The sequence below is a fragment of the Gossypium hirsutum genome, chromosome D02, assembly GCF_007990345.1.
Source record: "Gossypium hirsutum isolate 1008001.06 chromosome D02, Gossypium_hirsutum_v2.1, whole genome shotgun sequence".
NCBI lineage: Eukaryota > Viridiplantae > Streptophyta > Magnoliopsida > Malvales > Malvaceae > Gossypium > Gossypium hirsutum.
Genome location: NC_053438.1, coordinates 1709209 through 1725076, shown reverse-complemented (window position 1 = coordinate 1725076; position 15868 = coordinate 1709209). Strand labels below are relative to the sequence as shown.

Genomic DNA, 15868 nt, shown 5'->3' with positions numbered 1-15868 from the left:
AAAAAAAAACTAAAAGTTTTGAAAAAATCAATGAGAAAAAGTTCTGACCAAAGGTAAATCTCTGTTTGATTTTTGAATTCGATTATCAACGCAAATGTATCTTCAACACTTTTAGTAAATTAGTTCTAGTTGTTGACTCAGCGTCGGGCAACCAATCTGTCATTGCCTGTTCGGTAATCAAGAGACAGCTCGTTTGAAAATATTTTCCTAACCGATAAATAATCATGTAACTTAGTGCCAAAGATTTAACTTAACGACAACATTAAGAACAGGAGAGACCTACTTCTAACCAACAAACTCACCCCAGCAAGATTCATTTAAGTTAAGATCAAATATTCACACCACATAAACGTAAAATACAATATAAACAAGCTATTGAATTCGTCACTACTATTTGAATAAATTGAACAATTATGGATTTAACTATTCTAATTAACAAGACAACCGTTTTAAGCTATCAAATACTGGATAGAGATTCAAAAAATCAAAGCAATTGTAATTAAAACAAAATATGCATGAATGTCAAAGAATAAAGAAGACTTAACGCCTTAAACTAAAAAAAATGAGAGTTTAGCAAGCCATAAAATCAAATGAATGAAAAAAAGAAGAAGCTATTTAATCTCTAAACGGTCAAAAGTCCTAACTCCCTCTCCAATCAGAGTGTTTATAATATCTTTTCAACCAAAATTTGGCTACAGAAACTTGATTTAGGTCATAAAACCCATAAAAGACCAAAATGCTCTTGGAACACTACCAAAACTTGGAACTTCCAAGTCAGAACGAGGCGATTCGAAGTTGGGGTGCCAACGTAGGTAACTCCTTTCTTGTGCTGGGGCGCTGGATGAGGCAGGGGTGTCAAATTGTTGTGCCAAGGCTCTAAACTCTTCATTTTCAGCTACGCTTTGCCTCGGTTCTTCGTTTGTTCTTCTGATGGTCTCAAAACCTGATCCTTAAGATCCTGTGCACCTATTTCATATTCAAAAACACTAAAATGATTACCGCTCCAAATGGGCAAATAAATGATTGGGAAAAATTGAAAGATTAGTTTTATTTTGTTCAGTACAAATTATATATTATATGGTAGAATATGAAAACCAGAAACAAAATTGCAAAGCAGAGAATGGTCATCCACGCTAGTACATAATTTCCCTACAGCTCAAACCAGCAATAATAAACCAACAATTAACTGTAGTAGAGAGAAATAGTAATTAATAGAAGCAACAAGTAGGATCGTATCCACAGATATTGATAATAAACATACAAGACATTTTTATTAATAACATAAAACTTGACCAAAGTGAAAGGTTTTCCATATAAGCAACATGAGGTAGAGGATCGTATAGTGTGGATTCACGACAAGGGAGGGGTATTCTCAGTTAAAAAGTTGTCGCAATTGCTGGCTTATGGTGGAACGGAAGCTGTTGGATTCCCATTTGATAGAATTTGGAGTCTGAAAGTTCCTCCAAGGGTGCGTAACTTCTTGTGGATGTTGGCGATTAATCGCATTCCAACAAAAGATTTTTTGATAATTCGTGGGATACAAATTGATTCATCAAACAGGGGCTACCCATGGTGTGATTGAGTTTCGGAAAATACTAACCATTTGTTTTTTGAATGTTCGTTTATCAAAAGCTTCTGGTCTCACATTTTTAGCTGGTGGGATTTAGCTTGGAAGGATGTGACAAATGTCGATGAATTCTGTTCTGTGTGTTGGAGTGTGAAGTTGACAGGTATTCAAAAGAGTTTATGGTTATTGGTAATTGCGGCTTCGTGTTGGATAGTATGGCTAGCTCGAAACGAGAAGATGTTTGAAAGGTCGGCTACAATTGATTCTTTAATCTTTCAATAAAAAATGAGATCATTGATGTGGGCTAGATTGGTACATGATGATTGTGTTTTTTCAGAGGTTGATTGGTGGGGACCTAAGGATTGCAGGTTGGGTAGAAAATTGGGGAGAGATAGGGATTGTGTTTGGGATTCTCCTCCTACGGGTTGGTTGAAATTTAACGTGGCTGGAGTAGTTGTGGAGGAGGTTGTGGGCAGTGGAGGGGTGTTGAGGGACGAAAAGGGACTGGTCTCGGCTCTTTTTTATTGATTTGATGCGGAAGGTAAATGTTCCTCTGATTGTAGAGTTTGAATTGAGTAATGTTTATGATAGGCTAAAGTATACCATGGTCGATAAGAAAATTATTTGCGGATATTGAAAGAGGATTACGGCATTTGGTGGAATAAAGTTTAGCTAATTCATTGGCAAACGCTGGACTGTCCAGGAATCACTTTTGTAAAGCTTATTGGTAATCTGTTGTTTCTTGGTGATTTGTATTAGTGCAGTCTGCTTGCTGTTATTTTTCTTTGTAGGTTGTACTGCTGTTTTTTTGCAGCTCTGTCGATTAGACATGAGCTGAAATTTTTATTACTCCATTTTACTTGTAATCAATTGATTGAACTAAAAAAATTATAAATTTGATTTTCAAGATAAGGTAATGTTGGAGGACGCCCCAATCCTTTAGCATTCCAACCAAGGTAAATCATTGCCTTTTGTTAATTTCTTCTACTTATTAGAATAAAGAAATTAACTTTAATTGATTGTATATTATTCTAAATGCCAAATAATGATTTTTTCTTAAAAGGACATTAAAAATAATAGTAATTAAGAGATGATTTTATATCCAAAGAATCATCAAATATTAATGAGGAAGAAAAGATTGAAGTCACAATTTTACCCAAAAATAAATAATTAAATAAGGTTAAAAAAAATATAGGGACTAATTAACGAGTGAGTGATCATAAAAAAATTATTAAAGTTAAATGATAATTACTTAAATGAGTGAGCAATTTTATAGTTTATCCATGAAATTAAACCATTTAATTTGTCGTTGGTAATGATACATGCAACTCCAATTTTAATAAAATTATTATCGTTAAGTTTCAATAGTCAACATAATATTATTGTCGTTGTTGCATGTTGTAGAAGTAAATGGTGAGAGGAAGCTTGACAATTACCTTTTTTTATGAAATCAAAGCGTTGTTATTCTATCAATTTGCGATTGTTATTATTATTTGAATTGGAAAATATGAGATAATATCTAGAAATTGAAATAAATATAGAGATAAAGATCTATTACTCTTTCCTGCATGGATGCAGTCAAAGTCAAAGATAAGATTTGGTTGGAGAACTAAAAAAAAGGTTTAATCACAAGTCAGCTAGTGTATTATTATAAAAATAAATAAATAATAGAAGATGGTGCATCAATGATCTTGAATTTCTTGATTCTATATAGCTGACCCTTTCAAGTTTCTTTGAAACCTTACTCTGATGCCGCCATTAAGCTATCCTACCTTGTTTTTGCTTTTGGGGTTTCATTTTAATCTTTCGCTACTTGGAAAGAGACAGAGAGGAAGGAGAAATGGAAGAGTCAAAGAATTATGGGCACCACCATCCATTGTTACTGTTGGATGAAGAGCAGCTGATCAACAATCAAAGTGGAGTGGCTGACTGCTCCAAGTGGGGGAGAAAGTGTCTGCTCCATGTTTTAGCTGTGCGGAGTATTGTGGGTTTTACCTTCACAAGGTATGTGCCGCCGCACCTTAATTTGGAGATTAATCACCCTTTCCATCGTGATCATCCTCTTGTTCTTATGCAAAAGCCACCCTATTCATTTGGAACGTACATTTGCGATTTCTGTGATAAAACATGTGAAAAGTTCTTTTATCATTGCCCTGACTTGGACTTTCACATTAAATGTGCTTTGTTTACGTTTAATATTGCTGAAAATAACTTGAAGGAGCTTGAGCACTTCGTCTGTCAAGATCCATTGGTTTCCACTAAAAATGATGATGAAGAACTTGAAGAAGTTCGTAAGTGCTTTGGGTGTTGGGAGCCATTAGCAAATTATACACACATTTCTCCTTATTGTGGATTTAATTTGCATAAGAAATGTGCTGAGCTTCCTCTCGAGTTGAGTAATATATGCCATTGCCAACATCCCCTTGTTTTACAATTTAATAGTGAACGACTTTCTTGCAAGATATGTAAAGTAACCCAGAAAAGAGGATTTGTTTATGGTTGTTCGTCTTGTAAGCTTGTATTTCACATAGAATGTTTATCACCACCTCTTGATCTTGCCATTGAAGACGAAAGCCATCAACACACATTCACAAGACTTTTGAGACGAGTGCCATACATTTGCGATGCATGTGGTATCGAAGGAATTTACAATGCCTACATATGTTGTACATGCAACATTATGGTCCATAAAAGGTGCACTTCATTGCCTCGTATCATCAAAAGCAAGTGGCATGATCATTGCATTTTTCACAAATATTTCCTTCGAAATGATTTTAAAAGTTCAAGTTGCACTATTTGTCATGATGAGGTCAATCCAAAGCACGGGAGTTATTCTTGTTCATATTGCAATATTAAATTCCATCTACGTTGCGTTACAGAAGAAAAAAGTTTATATTCTGTAGTTTCACTTGAAAATGAATATGAGATATCAAATGGAGGTTTGGAAATTTTGTCGGATAAATCCGTTGAGTCCGCCACTTGTGTATTTGAGAAGAACGATGCCGGGGAAGCTACAAAAATAAAACATTTCAAGTATCTACATGATCTAAAGTTAAGTCCCTTCGTTGGAGGGTATGAAAACAATTGTGACGGTTGTATGTTACCAATCTCGGAGCCATTTTACTATTGTTTAGAATGTGTGTTTTTTCTTCATAAAGTTTGTGCTGAGTTACCTAAGGTGAAGCATGTTTGGCATCATCCTTGCCAGCAACCTCTCAGCCTTATTTCAAACAAAGCTTTTTGTTGTGGAATGTGTTGGCACGTGTCTAATGCCTTTGCTTATGAATGCTGTAAATGTGAGACAAAGATATGTCTCCGATGTATGATTGCTTTTACACCTGGTGCTCGAACATTTTTGAAACATGAACACCCTCTCTTTTTCTATAGAGACTACAAAGGCCGGTGCAATGCTTGTAGTCTTCCTACATGGGCGGCATTTTGTTGTAAGGATTGCAATTTTGTGCTACATCGTGGATGTTTTTCACTTCCAATTACAGCTCATCATAAATGCGATGTTCATCTTTTTTCACTTACTGATCATGATAATAACAGTTATTCAGAAAATCATTATTGCGATATCTGTGAAGAAAGTCGAGATCCAAACTTTTGGTTTTATCATTGTGCGGCATGTGATACTTCTGCTCATGTTGGTTGTGTTCTTGGACAATATTCATTATTCAAACTAGGAAGCATCTATGAAGATAAGGATTATCCACACCCGCTCACCATTGTGAAGAAGATTTATCACTACCCTAAATGTGATAAATGTGGCAAGCTTTGTGAAGATTTGGCTCTTGAATGCTCAAAGTTTGATTGCAAATATATTATCCACTGGAATTGTGCAACATCCCGTTCTCTACAACGTTGGTGGGAATGGTTGCTATAGCAATTCTGATAAAATATTTGAAAAATGCCCCTTCTTTTTGCAGGAAAACTCGAGTGTAAAATAAAATTTGATCTTTAGCTTGTTACTTGTAATGTTAGCTACTGTTGTCATTGTAATTTGATTTTTTCGATTTTTAAGTTGTAAATAAATAGGTTGGAATTTGTGAAGTTTGCATTGATGTTTGATGGTTGAATTTATAATTGCGTGTAATTGGATAGCGTGGTTGTACTTACATGAAAACTACAATAATAAGGTTGTTGCTTGATGCTTTATATTCACTCAATAGCTCTTTGTTGCTTTATATAAGTTTACTTGAAAACTGAATTATTTCTTGTGATTATTGTTCTCTCATTCTCAAAATGCACATTTAAATTATATTTGTGTTCCATTATGTATTTGTTGTGAGTGTTTTAGCTCTATGTATATTCCGTGAAAAAAATAGTGCAGTTTAGCCAAAATTCCCGTAAGTTGCTGGTAAGGATGTTGCGGGTGGACCTTGGAGTTCTTGGAATTTATGGTGTTGAACCTTTCAATTAATTGAAATGGAAAAAGACGATAATGTGAGAAAAATTAAAATATGAAATTAGATCTCTTAGATATATTCACAATCTTACAAGGATGAATGTTTTATATTATGTGAAAGATGTTAGTTCCCATGGACGTGGGTGAAGGGATATGGATGGCTGCGAACAAGTGGTGAGTGACGGTGAAATGAAAACGAAGCAATAATGTTGCCGACGAAGAAGAAAAAGATGAAGAAACAATTACGGTGGATGAAAGAGAGAAGTGTTATGAAGTTTGTTTATTAAACACACCATTTCGTTTAAGTTCCAGCCAATGGGTTGCTGTAGTTATTTATAAATTGGGCCTTGTTTAAATAGGTATGGGTTGAGTTTTGGTTAGTTATACTTTTTGTAAGTTGTTTCCTTTTTGGTTTTTGGGAAAACGATGGTAGTAGTTGTTTTTTTATTATTATAATGGGTTGTTGTTTCATTTTTTTTTTTGCTTTTGGTGTTGTTATTGTATACAAATACAAAATGACTAATCAATTGTGGATGTTGCAACTATTAATGGTAAGTGGGAGAGAGAGTTGTTCTAATGCGTAGACTATGACACAATGAGATTTGGTGTTTGAAAGGAAGATTGCGATTCAATGGTGTTTGAATTGTAGGTTTGAATTGACCCATTAATGGTTTTGGGTGATTGTATTTGAAGCACAGTTGCATTGAAAGGAAATCAATCAGGAAAATTGTAAGAGCCCATTCTTCAATAGTTTCGGAAAAAGTGATTTTGGAACATCATTTTTAACGAATGAGGTCGTAAATATTGTTATTACAAGATTAATATAAAGTTTAGTTAGGATTTAATCTTTTAATTTCGTTAATTAAATAATTAATTTTGGTATAAAGACTAAATTGTAAAAATAGTAAAAATTAAATTATTATAGATTTATAAGTGAAAAACTTAAATTAAGGACCAATTGGAATTCTAGTGGACAGTTTGGTTAAATTTTATATGGTATATTATTATAATTTATAATTAAAATAACATAAAATGTTATAATTAAAAGAAACAAGTAGGTATGGTGAAAGAAGAGAAAAAAACATTTGTTCATCTTCCTCCCTTCCACTAATTTCTCCAATGAAGAGAATCTCTCTAGGGCTTTGAAGCTTTCGACACTTATTTAGGTATTCCAATTTAGCCCTTTTTGTAATTTTATATTTTTTGATATCTCGAGAGCTTGATTTAGCTAACCCAAGGATTAATTTGTGAAACTATTAAAGTTTTGAAATGTTTTCGTTGATTATTATTGAAGCTTTTGATGTTAAATGGTTGCATGTTAAGCTTAGATGCTAAGGAGGACTAAATTGTAAAGTGAGATTTTGATAGTTTTGCTATAAAGGACTAAAGTGTGAAATTTATAAATAGTGGGATGAAAATATATGCTTTATGCTGCTAGTGAGTTAGTTGAGGATGGATTTGAGATCAATTTCGAAATCGAGGCTCAAATTTGATAATTATGGCAATTTCGGTTCCAGGGACTAAATTGAATAAACAGTAACACTTTAAAGAAATTTTTTAATATAAAATTAAAAGGTCATATGCATGTAATTAGACATTATAAGGTAATTGAAATTGATAATTTGAAATTAATTATCATATAGATCAATATTTGAAGCAAGTTGAAGATAATTGAAAAAAGGAAAAATTGTTGAATAGTCCCTACAACTCATTAGCTTTTTTTTGTAAGTTCATACGGTATGTGCTTATTTAAATTTTCATGTAATTGTACTATGAATGTATGTATGTTTAATATATTTTGAATTGTTTGCAAAATGGTAAAAAAAGTGAGCCTTGGATTAAAATATAAAGAATTGTTTATCTATGTATAAATTAAGCTCGTGCGAATGTAGTGATGAATAGGATACAGTTGGCATGTCGATAGGGTTAGATGTGCGCTTATACATGTTTGCACTTCGGTGCCTCTATATAGTACTACGGTGCTCTCTGGTTTGATGTAGGTACCCGAGTATTCAAAGATACTTGCTATAGTTCATCGGGCTAATATGATTTGAGTATAAACAATAAATGATATGAATGAAAGTATTATACCTATGTGAATGGATTAAATTGAATAATATGTCAAATGTTGAAATATTCTGCTATTTGGCAATGAGATGAACTCACCTATCCCTTGTGAATTGTTATGTCAAGTTTATAATATTATGTTAATTGTTTTTATTGCATATTTTTGGGTCCAAGGTAAGTTTACATGTATTTTACCTATGAGCTTACTAAGCATATAAAATGCTTACTCAATTCCGTTTTTTCTATGGTTAACATTTTGCTGAACATGTCGATCAGATCAAGTTGCCGCATACACTATCCAACTTCTAATTGGTAGTGTTTTAAGTGTTCCGAACACGATTATGTGGGTTTTCTTTGTACATATGTCTACTTTTAATGTCCTTGAGTTTGAACTAGGAACAATGTGGATTTTTGGATGCTTGATCATAATGTTTAAAAGAGTACATAAAGACAACTTGACATGTTTATGCTTAAAGTATATGAATGGTGTTTAGTGTGAGATTATTGTACATAAATGTATGGTGCTGGATTGAGTCATAATTGAAATGCATGAGTGATAGATGTTGGAGGTGAAATGGTTCGAATGAGATGTTGATTTGGTTTATGTTTTCTTGTTTGAATGTATGGAAGTTTTGTGCATAGATAAATGAACGTTTGGTATATATTTGGTATGCATAAATGTGTTAAAAGTTTATGTTGTTTGTAACAAGTTTAAAAATGACATGTTTTGTACCACATGAGCTGGCATACGGAGGTGTGTCACACGACCTTATGACCACTGGAATATAGGAGTCTTTTGAGCCACACGGTTCCCAATTGTTACACTATTATGTGACTACTATAGAAGAATTGATGTTTTTGTTCGAAATAGTTTTAGAGAGAGTGTGTGTTGAGGGTAGTAAACTTGAACAACATAGTTCATCATGTATGGATAATGGAAATGAGACCTTGCACACAAGAATGCATTATGCACTTTGCTAATGTCGGCAACATTCAAGCCCTAGTTATGCTAGGAACTTCACTGTTCCCAAAACAAGGCAAAATGGTATAAGGTGAAGTGATTTTGAGGTGCACAATGACAGCGAAAGAAACTCTTCCATTGGTTGTCTATACATTAGTTGTATGTTTAATTGTGGAAGGTGTAGCAAAGATGTTACAGTTTTTTTGAAAAATATCCAAATAGAAGGATAAGGATTAGATGTAGGAATTTGTTGTTGGGAGATACTGAATGTGGATGGTGTTACCATATATATAATAAAGGTAATTATATGTTATTATTTACTATCATGATAGGTTAGCCTAAATTAAAAGTGATCTAATTTGGTTAAAGTTTTATTGGGCTTTAATTATTAAATAAAGTATGGGTCAAATATGTGTAGAGACTCTAGTAATTGAGTTCTAATCAAATTCTAATCCATGATGGGCTAAGTAGGAATTAGAACTAATATGCCAAGGTTAAAAATATTAGGGTCATGGTCCCCAAATTACATAACAAATATCTTTTCTAATATCCTTATCCTTAGGAAAGAGAGAACAAATTATTCTTTAAATTTTTTGTGTGTTAATTTGAAAGATCAAATCTCCAAGATCTGTAGATTTCAAGGAATTCATGGATTCAGGTACACTTTCTCATCTAATTCTGTTCTTGATTTATTCTTGATGATTTGACATGATAGATCCTGGTTTATTAAATTTTATTTCAGATTTATTTTATAATTTTAACAAGTGGCATCCGAGCCTCGTCATGTTGAATTCTCTGAAAATGAATTGATTCTCTATTAATTTTGATTGATTCGATTTTCAAATTTCATAGATATGATATTTCATGTTGAATTTTTAAAATTCATGATAAATTTCTTTTAAGTTTTGTTTAATTATGATTCAATCTGAAGATTTAACTTTTCCTTTGAAATTGAAATTACTGTAGACTAAACCTACGTAATTTCTACTTTCAATTTTTGATATTGTCTTTTGTAAATTACTGTCTTTCAATTCACAATGACCTAACCCATGTGATTTTGACTTCAATTGATTTGGTCCAGTAATTTATTACCTATATATGAATATTATTCTTATAAGATATAATTTAATGCTTGGCTATTAAAACGTGATTGATAATTTATCATTAATTTTTTATGGATTTATTAATCATAACATTTTTTATTATGTTTTGGCTAAACATATCAGTTTGATTATATTAGCAATATTTATGTTTTTTTTATATGACGAATTTTCATGTTATTATATCAATTCCTTTAAGAATCAAGTTTTGTATATAAGAAAAAAAAATTAAGACCGGCGGCTCCAGTTACCTTAAAGGTTATAATTTTTTTTTCTTCATTCGTTCACGATGATTTGACATGGATCCTGATTTATTAAGTTTTATTTCAGATTTAGTTAAATTCAGTGTGAAATGTCTCTACCATCATAACATGAAATTAATTTTGCTAAATTATTACACAGTAGTTTTAAAAAGTAATTCCCACTTACTAAACAAATTTGGGAAAATTTCAAAGGACATCAATCTTGACAATGAAACACAATTTTCTCTGATAAGTCTGTTTATTGTTATAAGTTTTCCTTTCTCGTTCATAGAAAAATGAAAACAGCCTCTTTCACAAGAAATTGTTTTTAAAGATCATTTCTTTTCAAGTTTCTCTTCTAAGAGCGTGTAGTGTAAACATGTTCGTGTTAGCACATGTGAAAAATGAAACAAGAAATAACATTTGAAAACCAATCTTCCAGACTATTGTCGTTATCGAAAGGTATCCTTGCGGATATATGTGGTCATTGCGTTGGAGATTACGGGAATGCTTTCAATAGTCTAGTGCTGAGGTAGGTTTATAATATTATTAGTTAGTTCAAATAGTTAATATTTAGATTAACTTGAAATTTTTTAAATACTATTTTAATAAAAGAATTCATGAATTAGAGTAAGTGTTAAAAAAATTATATATTTATCTTGTAAAGGAATGATAGATTATTTTTTCTTTCTTCCTTAGCCCTAGCCACCGCCGTCAGGATCTTACTATAAGTGAGCCTTTGCCACTAAATATCAAATGCTCTCCCACTTCCTCAATCATTATCTTTCTTCACTTGTAATCTTGTTTTCCCATTCAAATTTTCCTCCCAAAATCAAGCTTTTCCTTTATTTATATTGCTTGGGGAAGGAGAAATGGAGGCCACGACGAGTGGCCCCAATTCAATGCCAAGCACAGTCACTGTTGTATTATTCATAAATTTAAAATTTAATCTTTATACTTTTATTTTTTAAAATTTAATTTATCTATTTTTCAAATTTTAAAATTGAAGTAAAATTATTACTAGACAAATTAAATAAAAGACCATTTTAAAAAAGAAATTTAGAAAAATAAATCGAATTTTTTAAAATTTAAATAAATAAACTGCTTTTAAAAGAGAAAAGACATTTTTAGTTGAAAGCACACAATGTAAGACACACTTTCTACCAAAAGTGGTTTCTTTTTGCACATCAACACTTTAATCAAATATTAAATGTTAATTACACATTAATTTGTTGACTTGATAATTTGGGTAGAATTCTTTAAAGTTCGGGTTGTGCTTATTTACTATTTTCGACATCATTGGTTCACCACAATAATTGAAGGAGGAAAGTGGTGTATAGTATAAAATAATACGGGAATTTCGAAATAAAACAAAAAAGGATTAATAAAAAAATCTCATAAATTTAGTCATGAATATCAAATCAACCCAACCTCAAAAGCAAGTGTGAAGATAAGATAAAAGCATTGACTACCTAATTGACTTCACCTCTATGGTTTACTATAAGCGACCCTCTGCCTTTGCCTCTAAATATCAAATGCTCTCCCACTTCCTCTATCTTTATCTTTCTTCACTTAGTAATCTTGTTTTCCCTTTCAATCTTTGCTCCCAAAATCAAGCTTTTTCCTTTATTTATATTGCTTGGGGGAAGGAGAAATGGAGGAGTCTAACAATTATGGCCACCAACATCCCCTGCTTCTTATCTTGAATCAAGACCAGCTGATCCGCAATCAAAGTGGTGTAACTCATTGCTCCAGGTGCGGGGAGGAGGTGTCTGTTCCATGTTTTTGCTGTGTGGAGCACTGTGGGTTTTATCTTCACAAGGCATGTGCCGACGCACCTTTGGAGCTTAATCATCCTTTTCATCCTCATCATCCTCTTGTTCTTCTGCAAAACCCACCTTATTCTTCTCACTTAAGGTGTGTTTGCGATTTCTGTGATAAAACATGTAAGAAGTTCATTTATCACTGCTCTTGCGGATTGGACTTTCATATTAAATGTGCTTTGTTTACATTTAATATTGCTGAGAATAATTTGAAAGAGCTTGACCATTTTGCCCTTCAACTTCCTTTGATTTCCACTAGCAATGGTGATGAAGAACTTGAAGATGTTAGTAAGTGCTTTGGATGTTGGGAACCATTAGCAAAGTATGCACACTTTTCTCCTGACTGTAGATTTAATTTACATGAAAAATGCGCTAAGCTTCCTTTCAAACTAAATCATAAGTGCCATCACAAGCATCCTCTTACTCTACAATTTAATAGCGAACGACTCTCTTGCAAGATATGCCAAGTAACAAGGCGAAGAGGATTTGTTTATGGTTGTTCTCCGTGTAAGTTTGTTGTTCACATTGAATGTGTATCAGAATCTTTAGATCTTATTGTTGAAGATAAAAGCCATGAACATCCTTTCACTTTGTTTACAAGGAGATCATCATTCATTTGTGATGCATGTGGTACTGAAGGAAGTTGCGCTTCCTACATATGTTGTACATGTAACATTATGGTCCATAAAAAGTGCACTTCATTGCCACGCATCATCAAAAGCAAGTGGCATGATCATCGCCTTTTTCACAAATATTTCCTTAGCATAGAAGATTTTAGAGTTTTGGATTGCATAATGTGCCATGATGAAGTCAATACAGAGCATGGTAGTTACTATTGTTCAAAGTGCACTGTTATATTCCATGTGAAGTGTGTGATGAAGGATAAAGATTCATATGAAATAGTAGAAAATGAAGATGAGAAATCAACTGATGAGTCTGTCAGCTCCATAACCAAGGTTCTTGAAAGGAATGATGCTGGAGAAGCCACAGTAATAGAACATTTCAAGCATAATCATTACTTAATATTAAGTGACAGAGTAGGCGAGTATGATGATAAATGTTGTGGTGGGTGCTTGTTACCGATCGTGGCTTCATTTTACTACTGTACACAGTGTGATTTCTTTCTCCATAAAGTTTGTGTTGAGTTACCAAAGGTAAAGCATGTTTGGCATCATCGTTGCCGACCACCATTAGTCCTTATTTCAAATGAAGTATTTGAGTGTGTACAATGTCTTTGGTTGTCTAATGCTTTTGCCTATAAATGTGAAGAATGTGAGACACGTACATGCTTTCGATGTATAATTGCTCTTACACCTGGTGCTCGCACATGTCTAGGACATAAACACCCTCTTCTTTTCTACTCCAAATATATAGGGCGATGTGTTGCTTGTGGTAAAGATGGTATCAAAGGGTTGTTCCGTTGTAAGGATTGCGATTTCTCTTTGGATCATAAATGCTTTTCGTTGCCTATTACATTCCAATACAAAAATGATCAACATCTTCTTTCACTCACTTATGGTGATGATAACAGTTATTCAGAAAGCCATTTTTGTGATGTATGTGAAGAAAGTCGAGATCCAAATCTTTGGTTTTACAATTGTGCAACATGTGATATTTCTGCTCATATCAATTGTGTTCTTAGTGAATATCCATTCCTCAAACTTGGGAGTATCTTTAAACTACGTGAGGATGTTCATGAGCACCCTCTCACTGTTGTTAAGAAGATTTATTACTATCCGAACTGCGGTAAGTGTGGTAAGCCCTGTTTCGATTTGGCTTTTGAATGTACTGCGTGCAACTTCATTATCCATAAAAAGTGCGCTTCATTGCCACGCATCATCAGAAGCAAGTGGCATGATCATCGCCTTTTTCTCCAATATTTCCTTCGCATAGAAGATTTTAGAGTTTTGGATTGCATAATATGCCATGATGAAGTCAATACAGAGCATAGTAGTTACTATTGTTCAAAGTGCCCTGTTATATTTCACATGGAGTGTGTAATGAAGTATAAAGATTCATATGCAATAGTAGAAAATGAAGATGAGGAATCTCCTGATGAGTCTGTCAGCTCCATAACCAAGGTTCTTGAAAGGAATGATGCTTGAGAAGCCACAGTAATAGAACATTTCAAGCATATTCATTACTTAATATTAAGTGACAGCGTAGGCGAGTATGATGATAAATGTTGTGATAAATGTTGTGATGGGTGGTTGTTACCGATCGTGGCTTCATTTTACTATTGTACATAGTGTGGTTTCTTTCTCCATAAAGTTTGCGCCGAGTTACCATAAGTAAAGCATGTTTGGCATCGTTGTTGCGGACCAGCATTAGACCTTACTTCAAATGATGTTTTTGAGTGTGTACAACGTCTTTGGTTGTCTAATGCTTTTGCCTATAAATGTGAAGATTTATTACCATCCGAACTGCGGTAAGTGTGGTGAGTCCTGTTTCGATTATCCATGGTAAATTTCCTGAGTCCTGACATTATTACATGTAATGCTGACTGTAATTATTATGCAGACTAGGGTTTCGTATTGTAAGGGAAGCATGTTTTGAGTTGGAAAATGATTGCCTTTTGATTATTCAGACTATAGTATTCTGATTTGTGTGTTATTTTCTTTAAATGTATGCATGCATGCCTTGTGAAGTAAATGCTTTGGAAAGTTTGTTATTTTGATAAAGGAATCTCTATAGCTTTTGTCTGAAACCCATAATTGGAATTGCCACCAAATCTTTGATTTTACCATTGCTCAACATGTGATACTTCTGCTCATATCAGTTGTGTTCTTGGTGACTATCCATTCATCAAACTTGGGAGTACTGTTGAAGTAATAGAAGACGTTCATGAGCACCCTCTCACTTTTGTTAAGGAGATTTATTACTATCCGAACTGCAGTAAGTGTGGTGAGCCGTGTTTAGATTTGGCTCTTGAATGTACTGCATGCAACTTCATTATCCATGGTAAATGTCCTTAAAATTCGGAGGACTAAGGTGAAGTTTAGGTGACTATAGTCCAAAACTACCAATTTTATTTTGCGGCGAACCCAGAGTGTGGTCCTGACTTTATTACTTGTAATGCTGATTGTTTTTTTTATCCAAACTAGCTTTCGTATTTATTGATTGCCTTTTGATTATTCAAACTATAATTTCCTAATTTCTGTGTTATTTTGTTTAAATGTAGGACTGTTTTCTATATAGGCTAAATCTTTAACAATAATTTTTGACTCAAGTCTAGCCTTCCTTAAATATATTATGTTATAAAAAATAAGGATAAATTTCAAAACTGTATATTAACTATAATTTAATATGCAATTGCATACATAAACTTTTGGTTTTATGCAATTTTATATATGAAATTTTGATTTGATCTAATTCTTATATATTATTAACATAATTATTTATATAAGATCATTTTATGTTTATATATTGCACTGTAACCCATATTCGTTGTCAAAACAGGGTTACGGAGCATTAGCGGACTTTTTAGATCAAATATGAACATTATATAATCATCTAGCCTACACATCATAATTACATCATATTATCCCTTTTATGAGCCTCGAGGCCCAAAATATGTGTTGGAAACAAATCGGGACTAAATCGGGTACTTCAGAAATTTTTCGCAAAATTTCAAAAATTTTCCTACGTGTAGGGGACACACACCCATGTGTTAGACACATGTCTCACAAGGTCCAGTCAC

The 15868-nt window shown here is 33.1% G+C and overlaps 2 protein-coding genes across 2 annotated transcripts; both read left to right on the top strand.

Moving 5' to 3' along the window:
* The first annotated feature begins 3407 nt into the window (after positions 1-3407).
* Positions 3408-5453, top strand: LOC107941956 (uncharacterized). Its single transcript, XM_016875581.1, has one exon. The coding sequence runs from the start codon at positions 3408-3410 to the stop codon at positions 5451-5453; it is 2046 nt and encodes a 681-aa protein (XP_016731070.1).
* Positions 5454-11790: 6337 nt separating this feature from the next.
* LOC121202931 (uncharacterized) lies at positions 11791-14815 on the top strand. The gene has a single exon (XM_016875586.2). The coding sequence runs from the start codon at positions 12000-12002 to the stop codon at positions 14271-14273; it is 2274 nt and encodes a 757-aa protein (XP_016731075.1). The 5' UTR covers positions 11791-11999; the 3' UTR covers positions 14274-14815.
* Positions 14816-15868: the final 1053 nt, after the last annotated feature.

Excerpts from the sequence above, each read along its gene's own strand:
- LOC107941956 (XM_016875581.1), top strand. The coding sequence starts at position 3,408 with ATGGAAGAGTCAAAGAATTATGGGCACCACCATCCATTGTTACTGTTG.
- LOC121202931 (XM_016875586.2), top strand. The coding sequence starts at position 12,000 with ATGGAGGAGTCTAACAATTATGGCCACCAACATCCCCTGCTTCTTATC.